The following is a 22014-nucleotide window of genomic DNA, read 5'->3' as shown; positions in this document are numbered from 1 at the left end:
GAGGCCTGTGGAAAGACCGTTGTTCCAGTGTAAAGCAGTAGTGTAGTAGGAGATGGAAGCTGAGGCCTCCTGGGGAAAGACCGTTGTCAGAGTGGCAGAGTTGGACTTGAAGATTTGGCTCCAGAAGAAGCTATTTGTTAACTCTTTCTCTTCAAGGGCTCGGTTTGTTTATGAAGCTAAAATCCCAGATGTGACAGATTAAGTAATAACTATGTTATACTCCTTTAGACTGATTGTTTTATAATTGTAAGGCTTTGGTCACTGCAAATGTCACGAAATATGGTGAGTAGAACTGCCATTTCTATCAAAAGGCTAAAACTTCCTGGAGGCACTTGTTGTTATAAAGGGATAGTTGCTGTTTCAAATCACATGCACTATTTAACCATGTTGTCACTGAGCCACACTACCCATCGTTTGTGGTAAGTCTCTGGATGCCCTCATGTAATATAATAATATATGCCATTTAGCAGACACATTTATCCGAAGCGACTTACAGTCATGCGTGCGTACATTTTAAGTGTGGGTGGTCCCGGCAATCGAACCCACTACCCTGGTATTATAAGCACCATGCTCTACCAGCTGAGCTACAAAGGACCACTTGTGCTATTATCTCCGAGGCAAAAACACAGTGGGTGCTGTGCTGTGCTGTACTGTACTTTACTGTGCTGTAGGTGGATCAGGGTCGTCACTGCAGCAGTGGACTGGACTGTGGTCATGGCGGTGGGCTGAGGGAGTGAGAATGACTGGGCTACAGTCAGTGAATAGACATTTTCTTATCCAGGGCTTACTCTGTGGTTTGTCTGAATATGCTAGTCTGGTCCCTGACATAGGCATATGGAGAACCTCAACGGTCATGTGGACGGTGGGAGGAAGGTTGACAATAGGCAAGATTCTAGTCATGAGGGAGAGTGTAGGCTCAGGAATCAATCAGTAGTGAAGTGGTAAAGTAGTTGTGATATTGGTAAAGTAGTTGTGATATTGGTAAAGTAGTTGTGATATTGGTAAAGTAGTTGTGATATTGGTAAAGTAGTTGTGATATTGGTAAAGTAGTTGTGATATTGGTAAAGTAGTTGTGATATTGGTAAAGTACTTGTGATATTGGTAAAGTACTTGTGATATTGGTAAAGTACTTGTGATATTGGTAAAGTACTTGTGATATTGGTAAAGTACTTGTGATATTGGTAAAGTAAATGTATACTATTTGTCCTCAAGTCCCTGTTGTGAATTTAAAGAGCTTTTTGTGTTTTCTTTAATAGTGAGTAACGTATAGTTGACTACAGTAGGCTAATGATTGACTTACTGTTGTAAAATCTGTCAGCAGTCACCTGACCCCCAGGTGTGTCATGCTCAGGAGGTGTCTGGAAAAATCCCTGTTTAATGAGGTTTCTACAGTATTGGCTCCTGTGGGCTTAACAGTAAACATAACTGTCATATTCAATGTGCAGTCACTGACTTAGAGGCAGGTTTTTTCTTTCAAAGAATGTAGCAGGCCATGAACAGGTTAATACCTGGGATCAGGACAGGTTACCTTTGTTTATAAGGTTATGTAGCTAGGGCTTACAGTAAGCCGTCTCTATGGCAGGTTGTTTTACAGTAAGCCGTCTCTATGGCAGGTTGTTTTACAGTAAGCTGTCTCTATGGCAGGTTGTCTTATAGTAAGCTGTCTCTATGGCAGGTTGTTTTACAGTAAGCTGTCTCTATAGCAGGTTGTCTTACAGTAAGCTGTCTCTATGGCAGGTTGTCTTACAGTAAGCTGTCTCTATGGCAGGTTGTCTTACAGTAAGCTGTCTCTATGGCAGGTTGTTTTACAGTAAGCTGTCTCTATGGCAGGTTGTCTTACAGTAAGCTGTCTCTATGGCAGGTTGTTTTACAGTAAGCTGTCTCTATGGCAGGTTGTTTTACAGTAAACTGTCTCTATGGCAGGTTGTCTTACAGTAAGTTGTCTGTCTCTATGGCAGGTTGTCTCACAGTAAGCTGTCTCTATGGCAGGTTGTCTTACAGTAAGCTGTCTCTATAGCAGGTTGTCTTACAGTAAGCTGTCTCTATGGCAGGTTGTTTTACAGTAAGCTGTCTCTATAGCAGGTTGTCATACAGTAAGCCGACTCTATGGCAGGTTGTTTTAACAGTAAGCTGTCTCTATGGCAGGTTGTTTTACAGTAAGCTGACTCTATGGCAGGTTGTTTTACTGTAAGCCGTCTCTATGGCAGGTTGTTTTACAGTAAGCTGTCTCTATGGCAGGTTGTCTTACAGTAAGCCGTCTCTATGGCAGGTTGTTTTACAGTAAGCCGTCTCTATGGCAGGTTGTTTTACAGTAAGCCGTCTCTATGGCAGGTTGTTTTAACAGTAAGCTGACTCTATGGCAGGTTGTCTTACAGTAAGCCGTCTCTATGGCAGGTTGTTTTACAGTAAGCCGTCTCTATGGCAGGTTGTTTTAACAGTAAGCTGACTCTATGGCAGGTTGTCTTACAGTAAGCCGTCTCTATGGCAGGTTGTTTTACAGTAAGCTGTCTCTATGGCAGGTTGTCTCACAGTAAGCCGTCTCTATGGCAGGTTGTTTTAACAGTAAGCTGTCTCTATGGCATGTTGTTTGACAGTAAGCTGTCTCTATGGCAGGTTGTCTCACAGTAAGCCGTCTCTATGGCAGGTTGTCTTACAGTAAGCCGTCTCTATGACAGGTTGTTTTAACAGTAAGCCGTCTCTATGGCAGGTTGTCTTACAGTAAGCCGTCTCCATTGCAGGTTGTCTTACAGTAAGCTGTCTCTATGGCAGGTTGTCTTACAGTAAGCTGTCTCTATAGCAGGTTGTCTTATAGTAAGCTGTCTCTATGGCAGGTTGTCTTACAGTAAGCTGTCTCTATGGCAGGTTGTCTTACAGTAAGCTGTCTCTATGGCAGGTTGTCTTACAGTAAGCTGTCTCTATGGCAGGTTGTCTTACAGTAAGCCGTCTCTATGGCAGGTTGTCTTACAGTAAGCTGTCTCTATGGCAGGTTGTCTTACAGTAAGCCGTCTCTATGGCAGGTTGTCTTACAGTAAGCTGTCTCTATGGCAGGTTGTCTTACAGTAAGCTGTCTCTATGGCAGGTTGTCTTACAGTAAGCTGTCTCTATGGCAGGTTGTCTTATAGTAAGCTGTCTCTATGGCAGGTTGTCTTACAGTAAGCTGTCTCTATGGCAGGTTGTCTTACAGTAAGCTGTCTCTATGGCAGGTTGTCTTACAGTAAGCCGTCTCTATGGCAGGTTGTCTTATAGTAAGCTGTCTCTATGGCAGGTTGTCTTACAGTAAGCTGTCTCTATGGCAGGTTGTCTTATAGTAAGCTGTCTCTATAGCAGGTTGTCTTACAGTAAGCTGTCTCTATGGCAGGTTGTCTTACAGTAAGCCGTCTCTATGGCAGGTTGTCTTATAGTAAGCCGTCTCTATGGCAGGTTGTCTTATAGTAAGCTGTCTCTATGGCAGGTTGTCTTACAGTAAGCTGTCTCTATGGCAGGTTGTCTTATAGTAAATTGTCTCTATGGCAGGTTGTCTTACAGTAAGCTGTCTCTATGGCAGGTTGTCTTACAGTAAGCTGTCTCTATGGCAGGTTGTCTTACAGTAAGCCGTCTCTATGGCAGGTTGTCTTATAGTAAGCTGTCTCTATGGCAGGTTGTCTTACAGTAAGCTGTCTCTATGGCAGGTTGTCTTATAGTAAGCTGTCTCTATAGCAGGTTGTCTTACAGTAAGCTGTCTCTATGGCAGGTTGTCTTACAGTAAGCCGTCTCTATGGCAGGTTGTCTTATAGTAAGCCGTCTCTATGGCAGGTTGTCTTATAGTAAGCTGTCTCTATGGCAGGTTGTCTTACAGTAAGCTGTCTCTATGGCAGGTTGTCTTATAGTAAGCCGTCTCTATGGCAGGTTGTCTTACAGTAAGCTGTCTCTATGGCAGGTTGTCTTATAGTAAGCTGTCTCTATGGCAGGTTGTCTTACAGTAAGCTGTCTCTATGGCAGGTTGTCTTATAGTAAGCTGTCTCTATGGCAGGTTGTCTTACAGTAAGCTGTCTCTATGGCAGGTTGTTTTACAGTAAGCCGTCTCTATGGCAGGTTGTCTTATAGTAAGCCGTCTCTATGGCATGTTGTCTTACAGTAAGCTGTCTCTATGGCAGGTTGTCTTACAGTAAGCTGTCTGTCTCTATGGCAGGTTGTTTTACAGTAAGCTGTCTCTATGGCAGGTTGTCCTTGTGTAGCAGTGGGGCCCCACACACACCAGCAACTCTGCTCTGTGATCATAGCGATGTGGACATTTCAGTTGACAGAGGATGAGCATGCACACACACACACACACACACACACACACACACACACACACACACACACACACACACACACACAACTCATCTGTCTAGACTGTTATCTCCCAGCAGTCTGTATTCATGTCTCCTCACTCAGCTGGCCTGAAAGCTTGACTCTGTCAGCCATCATTCCCCTCCTTGTCTCAGTGTGTTAGAATGTGTGTGTGTGTGTGTGTGTGTACGTGTGTCAGACCTCACTGCGGGTATGTTTGGGCAGTACGTGTGTATGTGTGTGTATTCATGCTTGCATAAGCCATCGCCACTCTTCTGAAGAATGTCTGATAATGCCCCAAAGGCTGGGAGCAGACAGGAAGACACCCTCCTCCTCACGGTCTTGCACTTGTCCAGTGGACTGTGACTGCGAAAGGGACAAAAACTGGGATCTCTCCGGTCAACACTGAAGTGCTGACTGTGTTATTAGCCGCTAGCAACACATCTTAAAACTGGTCCATTAACAAGACTCTCCCTCTGAGATCATCATACTAGGATGTCGAAGCATCTGTACTGCTGCTCAACCCCAAGTCCTGGCTAGCAACACGCTATCTCTCTGAGATAAACTCACACAGGCTTCATCTTTATAGTCATGATCTACTGGAGCTGTTGACAGTGTAGAGATTTAGTAATCTCAAGCTGTTGAGAGTGTAGAGATTTAGTCATCTCAAGCTGTTGAGAGTGTAGAGATTTAGTCATCTCAAGCTGTTGAGAGTGTAGAGATTTAGTCATCTCAAGCTGTTGAGAGTGTAGAGATTTAGTCATCTCAAGCTGTTGAGAGTGTAGAGATTTAGTCATCTCACGCTGTTGAGAGTGTAGAGATTTAGTCATCTCAAGCTGTTGAGAGTGTAGAGATTTAGTCATCTCAAGCTGTTGAGAGTATAGATTTAGTCATTTCAAGCTGTTGAGAGTATAGATTTAGTCATCTCAAGCTGTTGAGAGTGTAGAGATTTAGTCATCTCAAGCTGTTGAGAGTGTAGAGATTTAGTCATCTCAAGCTGTTGAGAGTGTAGAGATTTAGTCATCTCACGCTGTTGAGAGTATAGATTTAGTCATCTCACGCTGTTGAGAGTATAGATTTAGTCATCTCAAGCTGTTGAGAGTATATATTTAGTCATCTCAAGCTGTTGAGAGTATATATTTAGTCATCTCAAGCTGTTGATAGTATAGATTTAGTCATCTCAAGCTGTTGAGAGTATAGAGATTTAGTCATCTCAAGCTGTTGAGAGTATATATTTAGTCATCTCACGCTGTTGAGAGTATAGATTTAGTCATCTCAAGCTGTTGAGAGTATAGAGATTTAGTAATCTCAAGCTGTTGAGAGTATAGAGATTTAGTCATCTCAAGCTGTTGAGAGTATAGAGATTTAGTCATCTCAAGCTGTTGAGAGTATAGATTTAGTCATCTCAAGCTGTTGAGAGTATATATTTAGTCATCTCAAGCTGTTGAGAGTATAGATTTAGTCATCTCACGCTGTTGAGAGTATATATTTAGTCATCTCAAGCTGTTGAGAGTATAGATTTAGTCATCTCAAGTTGTTGAGAGTATAGATTTAGTCATCTCAAGTTGTTGAGAGTATATATTTAGTCATCTCATGTTGTTGAGAGTATAGATTTAGTCATATCAAGCTGTTGAGAGTATAGATTTAGTCATCTCAAGCTGTTGAGAGTATAGATTTAGTCATCTCAAGCTGTTGAGAGTATATATTTAGTCATCTCAAGTTGTTGAGAGTATAGATTTAGTCATCTCAAGCTGTTGAGAGTATAGCTTTAGTCATCTCAAGCTGTTGAAAGTATATATTTAGTCATCTCAAGCTGTTGAGAGTATAGATTTAGTCATCTCACGCTGTTGAGAGTATAGATTTAGTCATCTCAAGCTGTTGAGAGTATAGAGATTTGGTCATCTCAAGCTGTTGAGAGTATAGAGATTTAGTCATCTCAAGCTGTTGAGAGTATAGATTTAGTCATCTCAAGCTGTTGAGAGTATATATTTAGTCATCTCAAGCTGTTGAGAGTATAGATGTTGTCATCTCAAGCTGTTGAGAGTATAGATTTAGTCATCTCAAGCTGTTGAGAGTATAGATTTAGTCATCTCAAGCTGTTCAGAGTATAGATTTAGTCATCTCAAGCTGTTTAGAGTATATATTTAGTCATCTCAAGCTGTTGATAGTATAGATTTAGTCATCTCAAGCTGTTGAGAGTATAGATTTAGTCATCTCCAGCTGTTGAGAGTATAGATTTAGTCATCTCAAGCTGTTGAGGGTATAGATTTAGTCATCTCAAGCTGTTGAGAGTATAGATTTAGTCATCTCAAGTTGTTGAGAGTATAGATTTAGTCATCTCAAGCTGTTGAGAGTATATATTTAGTCATCTCAAGCTGTTGAGAGTATATATTTAGTCATCTCAAGCTGTTGAGAGTATAGATTTAGTCATCTCAAGCTGTTGAGAGTATAGATTTAGTCATCTCACGCTGTTGAGAGTATAGATTTAGTAATCTCAAGCTGTTGAGAGTATAGAGATTTAGTCATCTCAAGCTGTTGAGAGTATATAGATTTAGTCATCTCAAGCTGTTGAGAGTAGAGATTTAGTCATCTCAAGCTGTTGAGAGTATAGATTTAGTCATCTCAAGCTGTTGAGAGTATAGATTTAGTCATCTCAAGCTGTTGAGAGTATAGATTCAGTCATCTCAAGCTGTTGAGAGTATAGAGATTTAGTCATCTCAAGCTGTTGAGAGTATATATTTAGTCATCTCACGCTGTTGAGAGTATAGATTTAGTCATCTCAAGCTGTTGAGAGTATAGAGATTTAGTAATCTCAAGCTGTTGAGAGTATAGAGATTTAGTCATCTCAAGCTGTTGAGAGTATAGAGATTTAGTCATCTCAAGCTGTTGAGAGTATAGATTTAGTCATCTCAAGCTGTTGAGAGTATAGATTTAGTCATCTCACGCTGTTGAGAGTATAGATTTAGTCATCTCAAGCTGTTGAGAGTATAGAGATTTAGTCATCTCAAGCTGTTGAGAGTAGAGATTTAGTCATCTCAAGCTGTTGAGAGTATAGATTTAGTCATCTCAAGCTGTTGAGAGTATATATTTAGTCATCTCAAGCTGTTGAGAGTATAGATTTAGTCATCCCAAGCTGTTGAGAGTATAGAGATTTAGTCATCTCAAGCTGTTGAGAGTATATATTTAGTCATCTCACGCTGTTGAGAGTATAGATTTAGTCATCTCACGCTGTTGAGAGTATAGATGTAGTCATCTCAAGCTGTTGAGAGTATAGAGATTTAGTCATCTCAAGCTGTTGAGAGTATAGAGATTTAGTCATCTCAAGCTGTTGAGAGTAGAGATTTAGTCATCTCAAGCTGTTGAGAGTATAGATTTAGTCATCTCAAGCTGTTGAGAGTATATATTTAGTCATCTCAAGCTGTTGAGAGTATAGATTTAGTCATCCCAAGCTGTTGAGAGTATAGAGATTTAGTCATCTCAAGCTGTTGAGAGTATATATTTAGTCATCTCACGCTGTTGAGAGTATAGATTTAGTCATCTCAAGCTGTTGAGAGTATAGAGATTTAGTAATCTCAAGCTTTTGAGAGTATAGAGATTTAGTCATCTCAAGCTGTTGATAGTATAGAGATTTAGTCATCTCAAGCTGTTGAGAGTATATATTTAGTCATCTCAAGCTGTTGAGAGTATAGATTTAGTCATCTCAAGCTGTTGAGAGTATAGATTTAGTCATCTCAAGCTGTTGAGAGTATAGATTTAGTCATCTCAAGTTGTTGAGAGTATAGATTTAGTCATCTCAAGCTGTTGAGAGTATATATTTAGTCATCTCAAGCTGTTGAGAGTATAGATTTAGTCATCTCAAGCTGTTGAGAGTATAGATTTAGTCATCTCACGCTGTTGAGAGTATAGATTTAGTAATCTCAAGCTGTTGAGAGTATAGAGATTTAGTCATCTCAAGCTGTTGAGAGTATAGAGATTTAGTCATCTCAAGCTGTTGAGAGTATAGAGATTTAGTCATCTCAAGCTGTTGAGAGTATAGATTTAGTCATCTCAAGCTGTTGAGAGTATAGATTTAGTCATCTCACGCTGTTGAGAGTATAGATTTAGTCATCTCAAGCTGTTGAGAGTATAGAGATTTAGTCATCTCAAGCTGTTGAGAGTAGAGATTTAGTCATCTCAAGCTGTTGAGAGTATAGATTTAGTCATCTCAAGCTGTTGAGAGTATATATTTAGTCATCTCAAGCTGTTGAGAGTATAGATTTAGTCATCCCAAGCTGTTGAGAGTATAGAGATTTAGTCATCTCAAGCTGTTGAGAGTATATATTTAGTCATCTCACGCTGTTGAGAGTATAGATTTAGTCATCTCACGCTGTTGAGAGTATAGATTTAGTCATCTCAAGCTGTTGAGAGTATAGAGATTTAGTCATCTCAAGCTGTTGAGAGTATAGAGATTTAGTCATCTCAAGCTGTTGAGAGTAGAGATTTAGTCATCTCAAGCTGTTGAGAGTATAGATTTAGTCATCTCAAGCTGTTGAGAGTATATATTTAGTCATCTCAAGCTGTTGAGAGTATAGATTTAGTCATCCCAAGCTGTTGAGAGTATAGAGATTTAGTCATCTCAAGCTGTTGAGAGTATATATTTAGTCATCTCACACTGTTGAGAGTATAGATTTAGTCATCTCAAGCTGTTGAGAGTATAGAGATTTAGTAATCTCAAGCTTTTGAGAGTATAGAGATTTAGTCATCTCAAGCTGTTGATAGTATAGAGATTTAGTCATCTCAAGCTGTTGAGAGTATATATTTAGTCATCTCAAGCTGTTGAGAGTATAGATTTAGTCATCTCAAGCTGTTGAGAGTATAGATTTAGTCATCTCAAGCTGTTGAGAGTATAGATTTAGTCATCTCAAGTTGTTGAGAGTATAGATTTAGTCATCTCAAGCTGTTGAGAGTATATATTTAGTCATCTCAAGCTGTTGAGAGTATAGATTTAGTCATCTCAAGCTGTTGAGAGTATAGATTTAGTCATCTCACGCTGTTGAGAGTATAGATTTAGTAATCTCAAGCTGTTGAGAGTATAGAGATTTAGTCATCTCAAGCTGTTGAGAGTATAGAGATTTAGTCATCTCAAGCTGTTGAGAGTAGAGATTTAGTCATCTCAAGCTGTTGAGAGTATAGATTTAGTCATCTCAAGCTGTTGAGAGTATAGATTTAGTCATCTCAAGCTGTTGAGAGTATAGATTTAGTCATCTCAAGTTGTTGAGAGTATAGATTTAGTCATCTCAAGCTGTTGAGAGTATAGATTTAGTCATCTCAAGCTGTTGAGAGTATAGATTTAGTCATCTCAAGTGGTCTGTGTCTTTATGGGCCACTATGTATTCTTACTGCTTGATTAGTAGATGTCTGAACTGTGCCATGTCGTATACACTACCATGATATATACCACCAACATAATCATATAGCAAAGTCCCCTGTGTTTCAGTGGATTCATATAGTTCAATGGACATTGTCATAGTCAGTGATAGATGTGGTCTGTAGCAGCACTATCGATGTATCTTATGTAACTCCACTGCCGGCTGTGGAACAGCTTGTCCAAGCAGAAGACATTACGTGAGACGCAAAAGCTACAGATGATTCCCTCTGGAATGAAATCCACATTCTTACCTGCGTAAGGCATTATGTTGATATGAACAACAATGCAGCACAATTCTGTTTTCAAAATACCCCAAAAGTCAATTATATAAAGGTTCAATGTTTTTTTAGCTAACTGTAATCATGTCGATCAGAAAACCAGATGGTTTGGAAGGCGAGGTCCAAACATTCATTTATAGATTATCAAGCGAATTCTCTAAACATTAGATAATGTAGCTCGAAATCATGGCGATGAGCTGTAGTGTGCTCCAGCTCCTTAGTGACGGGACAGAGCTGTGTGTTAGCTGTCAGAGAGTGACATGATGTCATAATGACATGATGTCATAATGATCCTCCACTCCATCAGTGAGCTCGTAAAGGCGGATGGATGTGTTCTCTAATGGGCGGCTGCTGGCTGGAGCCCCCGTAGGGTTGTCAGATAGCATGGGTAAGGACAAGGACCCAGCAGCTACAGATTCTCCGAGCTCAACTTACGATACTGACTGCGTCCCAAAGTGTACTACTTTCGACAAGGGCCCACTGTCACTTCTTAGCTCTCCTTTTGAAGTACACAGTGAGACTCCGCCCTCTTTATGTCGTGTGTTAAGAGTTGAGAGAGTCGTCCCTAAAAGAGATGTCCACCTTTACATAGCAGTCCTCTGGTCAAATCCAGACCAGAGTTTCAATAGGGCTGTCTAATGTTTACCTTGCAGAGTGATGAACTCCTACTCCGGAATGGCAAAGTGATGTTATTACCTTTGCAGTACATTGAGATGCTGTCCTCTGTCAAATCAGGCCTGTGAGCCATGGAGAGCACTACACTGTTGTATCACTGACTCCACATCCCTCTCGTACCTTTATACCTGGGGTAAATGAGGCCTTCACTTTCCACATGAACGTTTAGTGCTCATCGAGTTCCACTGAGTCTCTCTGAAGGTGAGCCCTCACCACTCTGCTCCAGAGAAGCTCTTTCCTTCACTTTAGAAGGGATCCTTTAATTAGTCTCCTGTGTGACTGTGAAATCCTCCTGGAAAGCGGTATGTAGACAGCTATGGTTTCTTACCTTGACTCCAATTCACTTTACGGCACTATGCCCTTCATCTTTGATTTCTCTTTCAAATGACACCTGGTCACGATGGTGATATATTCTTCTGTTTTATTTGTGTCTGTGTAAACGCCTGTATATTAACAGCATGTTGTCTGTGTGTTTCCCCAGGTGAAGCCCAAAGTTATCGAGCCACTGGACTATGAGAGTGTTCTTGTCCAGAGGAAGACCCAGATTCTCAGCGATGTCCTCCGGGACATGCTTCAGTTCCCCCTGGAGGACTTCCAGGTGAGTCACCGCTGACCTTCTGACCTGTCACTAGAACGAGGCTAAGATACCATTTGTGTGTCCCACATGGCTCCCTTTTCACTATATAGTCCACTGCTTTTGAGCAGGGCTCATAGATTATCATTTGAGACCAAACCCATGGGATTGTACTTGAAGATAGAATAGATTATAATTTGAGACCAAGCCCATGGGATTGTACTTTACATTTACATTTACATCATTTAGCAGACGCTCTTATCCAGAGCGACTTACAAATTGTACTTGAAGATAGAATAGATTATCATTTGAGACCAAGCCCATGGGATTGTATTTGAAGATAGAATAGAACACCATTTGTTCGAGTGGCGCAGTGGTCTAAGGCACTGCATCGCAGTGCTAGCTGTGCCACTAGAGATCCTGGTTCGAATCCAGGCTCCGTCGTAGCCGGCCGCGACCGGGAGACCCATGGGGCGGCGTGCAATTGGCCCAGCGTCGTCCAGGGTAGGGGAGGGAATGACCGGCAGGGATGTAGCTCAGTTGATAGAGCATGGCGTTTGCAACGTCAGGGTTGTGGGTTCGATTCCCATAGGGGGTATGAAAAAAAAATAATGTATGCACTAACTGTAAGTCGCTCTGGATAAGAGTGTCTGCTAAATGACTAAAAATGTAAAAAATATATAAATAAATGTAGATTGCTACAGAATAATTGTCCAGAGTAGCCAGTGAGATAAGGATGGATATCATTCATTGCTGACAGTAAACAATCTGTAAATGTCGATAAGATCTTGATGCATGTAGTTTCCATACTAATATACCATGTGAATAATTGCTATCAACTCAATGTAATCTATCAACATCAAATAAAATAAAATAGTATCTGTGACATGCGCCGAATACAACTGGTGTAGACTTTACCGTGAAATGCTTGCTTTTGAGCCCTTCCCAACGATGCAGTTTAAAAATAAAATGGTAACACGAGGAATACAATTAAATACACAAGAATGGATCTACAGTGGCTTCTGAAAGTATTCAGACCCCTTGATGTTGTTACGTTACAGCCTTATTCTAAAATTGATTAAATAAATAAAAATCCTTAGCAATCTACACACAATACCCCATAACGACGAAGCGAAAACAGGTTTGTAGAAATGTTTAAAAAATATATATAAATAAACTGAAATACCTTTTTTACATAATTATTCAGACCCTTTGCTATGATGCTTGGAATTGAGCTCAGGTGCATCCTGTCTCCATTGAGCATCCTTGAGATGTTTCTACAACTTGATTGGAGTCCACCTGTGGTAAATTAAATTGATTTGGAAAGGCACACACCTATCTATATAAGGTCCCATAGTTGACAGTGCATGTCAGAGCAAAAACCAAGCCATGAGGTCGAAGGAATTGTCCGTAGTGCTCCGAGACAGGATTGTGTCGAGGCACAGATCTGGGGAAGGGTACCAACACATTTCTGCAGCATTGAAGGTCCCCAAGAACACAGTGACCTCCATCATCCTTAAATAGAAGAAGTTTGGAACCACCAAGACTCTACCTAGAGCTGGCCGCCCGGCAAAACTGAGCAATCGGGGGAGAAGGGCCTTGGTCAGGGAGGTGACCATGAACCTGATGGTCACTGACAGAGCTCCAGAGTTCCTCTGTGGAGATGAGAGAACCTTCCAGAAGGACAACCATCTCTGCAGCACTCCACCTATCTGGCCTTTATGGTAGAGTCGCCAGACGGAAGCCACTCCTCAGTAAAAGGCACATGACAGCCCGCTTGGAGTTTACCCAAAGGCATGAGAAATCAGATTATCTGGTCTGATGAAACCAAGAATGAACTCTTTGGCCTTAATGCCAAGCGTCACATCTGGAGGAAACCTGGCACCATCCCTACGGTGAAGCATGGTGGTGGCAGCAGCATGCTGTGGGGATGTTTTTCAGCGGCAGGGACTGGTAGACTAGTCAGGATCGAGGGAAAGATGAACGGAGCAAAGTACAGAGCGATCCTTGATGAAAACCTGCCTTTGGAAAGTATTCAGACCTCTTGACTTTTTTCACATTTTGTTACGTTACAGCCTTTTCCCTCATCAATACCCAATAATGACAAAGCACCTTTGGCAGCGATTACTGCATTCAAGTCTTCTTGGGTATGACGCTACAAGCTTGGCACACCTGTATTTGGGGTGTTTCTACCATTCGTCTCTGCAGATCCTCTCAAGCTCTGTCAGGTTGGATGGGGAGCGTTGCTGCACAGCTATTTTCAGGTCTCTCCAGAGATGTTAGATCGGGTTCAAGTTCGGGCTCTGGCTGGGCCACTCAAGGACATTCAGAGACTTGTCCCGCAGCCACTCCTGCGTTGTCTTGGCTGTGTGCTTAGGATCGTTGTCCTGTTGGAAGGTGAACCTTCGCCCCAATCTGAGGTCCTGAGCGCCCTGGAGCAGATTTTCATCAAGTTTCTCTCTGTACTTTGCTCTGTTCATCTTTCCCACGATCCTGACATGTCTCCCAGTAACTGCCGCTGAAAAACAGGGTTAGGCCTATCTCTATCCCCATTCAGCAGGACTTAGCCCATGTCACCCTCTCAAACGTTCCGTTGTTACACGACATGTAACGCCCAGGGTGGAAACTATGCAATGGGAATCTGGCGCTTCAGGAAGTGAGAACTCTTTGGAAGATGCTCTTAACAGTGACAGGAATGACACTTGTATCAGCAAAACATGACCCTTCCTCACTGTCTCACGATCCAACAGATATTTTTTCTCTCTCGTCTACTGAGAGGTTTCTTTTGTTTCAGAAGCCATAATGGTTTTTACATATTTCCCTTGAAAAATAAGTGTTTTAAAGAAAGGTTCGATTTCCTAGATTTATTCAGCGTGTATTGCCAGAACAGAAGAATACTTACTGGAGCTTACTCATGGACTATCAAGCTATCCAATTCTTCATTCAACAGTGTAACGCTCTGCTCTGGCCATGACATACGAGTCCTGCGTACCGTACACTACAAGCAGCGTGTTGTGAAGGGAGCGACAGGCGATGCATGACATACGAGTCCTGCGTACCGTACACTACAAGCAGCGTGTTGTGAAGGGAGCGACAGGCGATGCATGACATACGAGTCCTGTACCGGACACTACAAGCAGCGTGTTGTGAAGGGAGCGACAGGCGATGCATGACATACGAGTCCTGTACCGGACACTACAAGCAGCGTGTTGTGAAGGGAGCGACAGGCGATGCATGACATACGAGTCCTGCGTACCGGACACTACAAGCAGCGTGTTGTGAAGGGAGCGACAGGCGATGCATGACATACGAGTCCTGCGTACCGGACACTACAAGCAGCGTGTTGTGAAGGGAGCGACAGGCGATGACATCTGAAGACACCGTGACTGAGTCAGATGACTACCTAAACCCAGCTGGACCTTATTCCGTGTTATAGGCAGGTAAAGGGGGTATTTGGTGCTATTAAACTCCCAGACACTGATGACTGTGAAGCGATAGGAGCCTATAAATCCAGTCCAGACCTGGAGCTCATCTGATCACACTGCTAGTCTGTGTGCTGTTCTTGGCTGGTGTGTAAATCCTTTTGTTGGCAGACACTGCCTCAGCTAAGGACCCACTGTCAGGTTTCTCTACCCTGCTGTCCTCCCAGGAATGTCAAGACACTATTCCTCCTTTTCTTCATCTTCCTCCCCTTCATCATCTTCCTCCTTTTCCTCCTTTTCCTCCTCTTCCTCCTCTTCCTCTTCCTCATCTTCCTCTTCCTCATCTTCCTCATCTTCTTCCTTTTCCTCATCCTCCTCTTCCTCCTCTTCTTCCTCTTCCTTATCCTCCTTTTCCTCTTCCTCATATAATCATCTTCCTCATCTTCCTCTTCATCATCTTCCTCCTTTCCCTCCTCTTCCTCATCCTCCTCTTCCTCATCTTCCTCTTCCTCCTCTTCCTCCTTTCCCTCCTCCTCCTCTTCCTCCTCCTCCTCTTCCTATTCCTCCTCTTCCTCTTACTCCTCTTACTCCTCTTCCTCCTTTCCCTATTCCTCCTCTTCCTCCTCTTCCTCCTCTTCCTCTTCCCCTTCCTCATCTTCCTCTTCCTCATCTTCCCCTTCTTCCTCCTCTTCCTCCTCTTCCTATTCTTTCTCCTCCTCTTCATCATCTTCCTCCACTTCCTATTCATCCTCTTCCTCCTTTTCCTCTTGCTCCTCTTCATCATCTTCCTATTCCTTCTCTTCCTCTTCCTCATCTTCCTATTCCTTCTCTTCCTCTTCCTCCTCTTCTTATTTCTCCACTTCCTCCTCTTCCTCTTCCTCCCCTTCAGGATGGTTCTAATACAACTCTACGTACGTCTTCAAGTACTAGGATTCAGAGAGAGACCTGAGGGGAACAGGAGATAAGGATATGGGAGATTTCTATGTAGTAGCAGGCCTACTGTATGTATCATCAGTGACGTTCAGCAGGGTGTTGTGAGGGACCACATGCCAGCGGCTCCGTGCTGGGTGTAGCTGGATCTCATGCTAGTCTTCTCACTAGAGATCTCCACTGTGCTTCATATAGACTAATATTCCCTGTGCTTCCTCTTGTCCACTTCCTGACTCCCTCTGGCCTCCTCCAGCCTACTCGCCCATTTGTTTCTGCTGGTTAGATCATGGAGAGTTTACCATCTCCCAGCAGGAAACCTGGGGCTGGGGAGAGGAAGTGGAGGAGGGAACTGTGTCACAAATAGGACCTTAATATGGTCCTCATTGCAGTTGTCGTACAACGTTGAATGCTTATGACGTAGCCCATCACTGAATCAGATCTTGTCCTCCGCTGATGACACATTTATTTTATTTTAATTTCTTAAATTTTTTATTTCACCTTTATTTAACCAGGTAAGCCAGTTGAGAACAAGTTCTCATTTACAACTGCGACCTGGCCAAGATAAAGCAAAGCAGTGCGATAAAAACAACAACAACACAGAGTTACATATGGAATAAACAAAACGTACAGTCAATAACACAATAGAAAATCTATATACAGTGTGTGCAAATGTAGTAAGTTATGGAGGTAAGGCAATAAATAGGACATAGTGCAAAATAATTACAATTTAGTATTATCACTGGAGTGATAGATGTGCAGAAGATGATGTGCAAATAGAGATACTGGGGTGCAAATGAGCAAAATAAATAACAATGTAAATAACAATATGGGGATGAGGTAGTTGGGTGGGCTAATTACAGATGGGCTGTGTACAGGTGCAGTGATCGGTAAGCTTCTCTGACAACTGATGCTTAAAGATAGTGAGGGAGATAAGTGTCTCCAGCTTCAGAGATTTTTGCAGTTCATTCCAGTCATTTGCAGCAGAGAACTGGAAGGAATGGCGGCCAAAGGAGGTGTTGGCTTTGGTGATGACCAGTGAGATATACCTGCTGGAACGCATACTACGGGTGGGTGTTGCTAAGGTGACCAATGATCTAAGATAAGGCTGGGATTTGCCTAGAAGAGATTTATAGATGACCTTGAGCCAGTGGGTTTGGCGACGAATATGTAGTGAGGACCAGCCAACGAGAGCGTACAGGTCACAATGGTGGGTAGAATATACGGGGCTTTGGTGACAAAATGGATGGCACTGTGATAGACTACTTCCAATTTGCTGAGTAGAGTGTTGGAAGCTATTTTGTAAATGACAAAGCCAAAGTCAAGGATCGGTAGGATAGTCAGTTTTACGAGGGCATGTTTAGCTGCATGAGTGAAGGAGGCTTTGTTGCGAAATAGGAAGCCGATTCTAGATGTAACTTTGGATTGGAGATGCTTAATGTGAGTCGGGAAGGAGAGTTTATGGTCTAACCAGACACCTAGGTATCTGTAGTTGTCCACATATTCTAAGTCAGACCCGCCGAGAGTAGTGATTCTAGTCGGGCGGGCGGGTGCAAGCAGCGTTTGATTGAAGAGCATGCATTTAGTTTTACTAGCGTTTAAGAGCAGTTGGAGGCCACGGAAGGAGTGTTGTATGGCATTGAAGCTCGTTTGGAGGTTTGTTAACACAGTGTCCAATGAAGGGCCAGATGTATACAAAATGGTGTCGTCTGCGTAGAGGTGGATCTGAGAGTCACCAGCAGCAAGAGCGACATCATTGATATACACAGAGAATAGAGTCGGCCCAAGAATTGAACCCTGTGGCACCCCCATAGAGACTGCCATAGGTCCAGACAACAGGCCCTCCAATTTGACACATTGAACTCTATCTGAGAAGTAGTTGGTGAACCAGGCGAGGCAGTCATTTGAGAAACCAAGGCTATTTAGTCTGCCAATAAGAATGCGGTGATTGACAGAGTCAAAAGCCTTGGCCAGGTCGATGAAGACGGCTGCGCAGTACTGTCTTTTATCGATCGCGGTTATTATATCGTTTAGGACCTTGAGCGTGGCTGAGGTGCACCCATGACCAGCTCGGAAACCAGATTGCATAGCGGAGAAGGTACGGTGGGATTCAAAATGGTCGGTGATCTGTTTGTTAACTTGGCTTTCAAATACTTTCGAAAGGCAGGGCAGGATGGATATAGGTCTGTAACAGTTTGGATCTAGAGTGTCACCCCCTTTGAAGAGGGGGATGACCGCGGCAGCTTTCCAATCTCTGGGGATCTCAGACTATTTCGAAAGAGAGGTTGAACAGGCTAGTAAAAGGGGTTGCGATAATTTCGGCAGCTAATTTTAGAAAGAAAGGGTCCAGATTGTCTAGTCCAGCTGATTTGTAGGGGTCCAGATTTTGCAGCTCTTTCAGGACATCAGCTATCTGAATTTGGGTGAAGGAGAAGCGGGGGGTGCATGGGCAAGTTGCATTGGAGGGTGCAGAGCTGGTGGCCGGGGTAGGGGTAGCCAGGTGGAAAGCATGGCCAGCCGTAGCAAAATGCTTATTGAAATTCTCGATTATCGTATATTTATCTGTGGTGAAAGTGTTTCCTAGCCTCAGTGCAGTGGGTAGCTGGGAGGAGGTGCTCTTATTCTCCATGGACTTTACAGTGTCCCAAAACGTTTTGGAGTTAGTGCTACAGGATGCAAATTTTTGTTAGAAAAAGCTAGCCTTTGCTTTCCTAACTGATTTGTGTATATTGGTTCCTGACTTCCCTGAAAAGTTGCATATCGCGGGGGCTGTTCGATGCTAATGCAGTACGCCACAGGATGTTTTTGTGCTGGTCAAGGGCAGTCAAGTCTGGGGTGAACCAGGAGCTATATCTGTTCTAAGTTCTGAATTTTTTTGAATGAGGCATGCTTATTTAAGATGGAGAGGAAAGCACGTTTGAAGAACACCCAGGCATCCTCTACTGACGGAATGAGGTCAATATCCATCCAGGATACCCGGGCCAGGTCAATTAGAAAGGCCTGCTCGCTGAAGTGTTTTAGGGAGTGTTTGACAGTGATGAGGGGTGGTCGTTTGACCGTGGACCCATTACGGATGCAGGCAATGAGGCAGTGATCGCTGAAATCCTGGTTTAAGACAGTGGAGGTGTATTTAGAGGGTAAATTTGTCAGTATGATATCTATGAGGGTGCCCATGTTTACGGATTTAGGGTTGTACCTGGTAGGTTCCTTGATAATTTGTGTGAGATTGAGGGCATCTAGTTTAGATTGTAGGATGGCCGGGGTGTTAAGCATATCCCAGTTTAGGTCACCAAGGAGTACGAACTCTGAGGATAGATGGGGGGCAAGCAATTCACATATGGTGTCCAGGGCACAACTGGGGGCTGAGGGGGGGCTGTAGCAAGCGGCAACAATGAGAGACTTATTTCTGGAAAGGTGGACTTTTAGAAGTAGAAGCTCAAACTGTTTGGGCACAGACCTGGATAGTATGATAGAGCTCTGCAAGGCTATCTCTACAGTAGATTGCAACTCCACCCCCTTTGGCAGTTCTATCTAGACGGAAAATGTTGTAATTAGAGAATTTTTAGTGGCCTTCCTAAGCCAGGATTCAGACACTGCTAGAACATCAGGGTTGGCAGAGTGTGCTAACGCAGTGAATAACTCCAACTTGGGGAGGAGGCTTCTGATGTTGACATGCAAGAAACCAAGGCTTTTACAGTTACAGAAGTCAACAAATGATAGCGCCTGGGGAGTAGGAGTGATACTGGGGGCTACAGGGCCTGGGTTAACCTCTACATCACCAGAGGAACAGAGGATGAATAGAATAAGGATACGGCTAAAGGCTTTAAGAACTGGTCTTCTAGTGCGTTGGGTACAGAGAATAAAAGGGGCAGATTTCCGGGCGTTGTAGAATAGATTCAGGGCATTATGTACAGACAAGGATATGGAAGGATATGAGTACAGTGGAGGTACACCTAAGCATTGGGTAACGATGAATGAGGTAGCATCACTGGAGGTACCAAATGAGCCGGTCTCCGCGAGTATGGGGGGTGGGACAAAGGATCTCTCTGAGGATGGTTGAGCGGGACTGGGGGCTCTACAGTGAAATTGTATAATAAGAACTAGCCCAAACAGCAATAGGCTAGGCATATTGACATGGGAGAGAGGCATAACGCAATCACAGGTGTTATTCCAGAGGGCTAAGACAACAACTGGTAATGGCGATGAAAGTTTAGGCTGAGGCTAAACAGATCAACAGGATAGGGTAACCGTGTAAAGGAACAGTCCAGCAGGCATCAGCTGTGTAGCTGAGTGATCATAAGGTCCAGTGAGCAGCAATAGGTAAGTCCAGGAGCAGTTCATAGGCTGCTACAGCACAGGCGAGCAGGAGGCACGGCTGTTGATTGCGCGTGCTAGCGGGCCGGGGCTAGCAGATGGATCTTCGTGGTCGTTGCAACGGGAAGCCTGTTGAAACCACATCAGACGATTACGTCGGCAGACCAGTCGTGATGGATCGGCGGGGCTCCGTGTCGACACTAGGAGGTCCCGTCTGGTTGACAGAGAGGTAGATAGCCGGGAGATGGGCCTGGTTCGAGGCTAGCTCAAGGCTAACTGGTGCATCAGGACAGTGGTGAATTAGCCAACAACAACAACAACAGCCATTCGGTTGCAGCTAGCTAGTTGCGATGATCCGGTGTTAAGGTCCAGTGATTCAGTGATTCTGGCAGAAAATCCGATATGCTCTGGGTCGAGAGCACGCTGTGCAGACTGGCCGATAATTGTCCAGGCTAGAGCTGGCTGGTAGGTAGTGCAGGCCACGGACAGTGGTGAAGACCGCTAACGGTGGCTAATAGCAAGTAGCTAGTTAGCTGGCTAGCTGGCTAGTTTCAGCCGTAGGTTCTTGATAAAAATAAAGAAATAATAGAATCCGTTCCACATTGGGTGAGGCGGGTTGCAGGAAAGTATATTTAGTTAAAGAATGGAAAGTGAGATAGAGAAATATATACGAAAAAAGACTAAAAAACTAAAAAAACAGGCTATTTACACAAGGACACAACAGAATCCACGACCACACTGCTACGCCATCTTGGTTCATGAGTGTGGTGGTGACAGCTTTGTTACTGAGGTATTGTCATGATAAACAAACATGACGGGCAATGAAACATTCGGTACAGTACACTACGCCAGTAATGTCAAAACTGATTGGTGACTCTCTACGTTGGAATTGCGAGGCTACCTCACTCATCCGATAACTTTATTCATTGTATTTATGGCAGGCAGCAGAGGGCTAGGCTCTACTGGCACCAGGCAGACACAGACACAGGCGGGAAGGCAATGCTCAGCGGTAGCTGACTATTCACATCAACCACAGTCACCGTGTTGATTATCAATAAACCTCTACTGTAACTGTATTTTAACAACAAGTTACCTATTCATCTCCATTGGTTCCCTTTGAAATGTCTGACTGTAACTGTGGCCCTGCACTCCTGTACCATTAGGTTAGTTACCTGAAAGGACCTCTGGACCTGTCATTAGGCTCTATGACCAAGCTTGTGGAGTGCATAATAATATCCCATTGATTCACAAGGAAATCATTTCTGCAGAAAATATGAGATAGAGCTAGTCTCTTTCTTTTTGTGCTACTGCACCTTGGGGTGAGGTTTGGTCTAGCATTGATTCGCCTTGGGGTGAGGTTTGGTCTAGCATTGATTAGCTTTGGGGTGAGGTTTGGTCTAGCATTAATTAGCCTTGGGGTGAGGTTTGGTCTAGTATTGATTAGCCTTGGGGTGAGGTTTGGTCTAGCATTGATTAGCCTTGGGGTGAGGTTTGGTCTAGCATTGATTAGCCTTGGGGTGAGGTTTGGTCTAGCATTGATTAGCCTTGGGGTGAGGTTTGGTCTAGCATTGATTAGCCTTGGGGTGAGGTTTGGTCTAGCATTGATTAGCCTTAGGGTGAGGTTTGGTCTAGCATTGATTAGCCTTGGGGTGAGGTTTGGTCTAGCATTGATTAGCCTTGGGGTGAGGTTTGGTCTAGCATTTTGAATGTCTATTTTCCATCCTGTGTTTGGGCATAGAGAGTAGAAAATTACGTCTGTACTGACCTGCTTGGGCTTTTGTGGCTCATTTCACAGTCTGTGACTCAATTCAAGTTTAATTGGAGAGCTGCATGCTGGAAAAGATCTTGGTAATGTGTCTGCTGGAGTTTATTTTTTTTATTTTTTATTTTTTTTTAGTCATTTAGCAGACGCTCTTATCCAGAGCGACTTACATGAGCAATTAGGGTTAAGTGCCTTGCTCAAGGGCACATCGACAGATCTTTCACCTAGTCGGCTCGGGGATTAGAACCAGCGACCTTTCGGTTACTGGCACAACGCTCTTAACCACTAAGCTACCTGCCGCCGGAGTTCAGAGATAATGACGAAAGCAGACCTACGTCGGTTAA

The 22014-nt window shown here is 43.3% G+C and overlaps 1 protein-coding gene across 2 annotated transcripts in view; it reads left to right on the top strand.

The window, feature by feature from the left end:
• Nucleotides 1–22014, top strand: part of LOC311129755 (dedicator of cytokinesis protein 9-like) — a 179416-nt gene that overhangs the window by 89801 nt on the left and 67601 nt on the right. For both annotated transcript variants that reach the window (XM_084162181.1, XM_084162182.1), the window contains exon 2: nt 11153–11269. In XM_084162181.1, coding sequence (XP_084018307.1) covers nt 11153–11269 — 117 coding nt within the window. The remainder of the gene's footprint in view (nt 1–11152; nt 11270–22014) is intronic.

This window comes from Coregonus lavaretus (assembly GCF_964263955.1).
Source record: "Coregonus lavaretus genome assembly, chromosome: 5".
Classification (NCBI taxonomy): domain Eukaryota; kingdom Metazoa; phylum Chordata; class Actinopteri; order Salmoniformes; family Salmonidae; genus Coregonus; species Coregonus lavaretus.
This window is presented reverse-complemented; position numbering and strand designations above follow the sequence as displayed.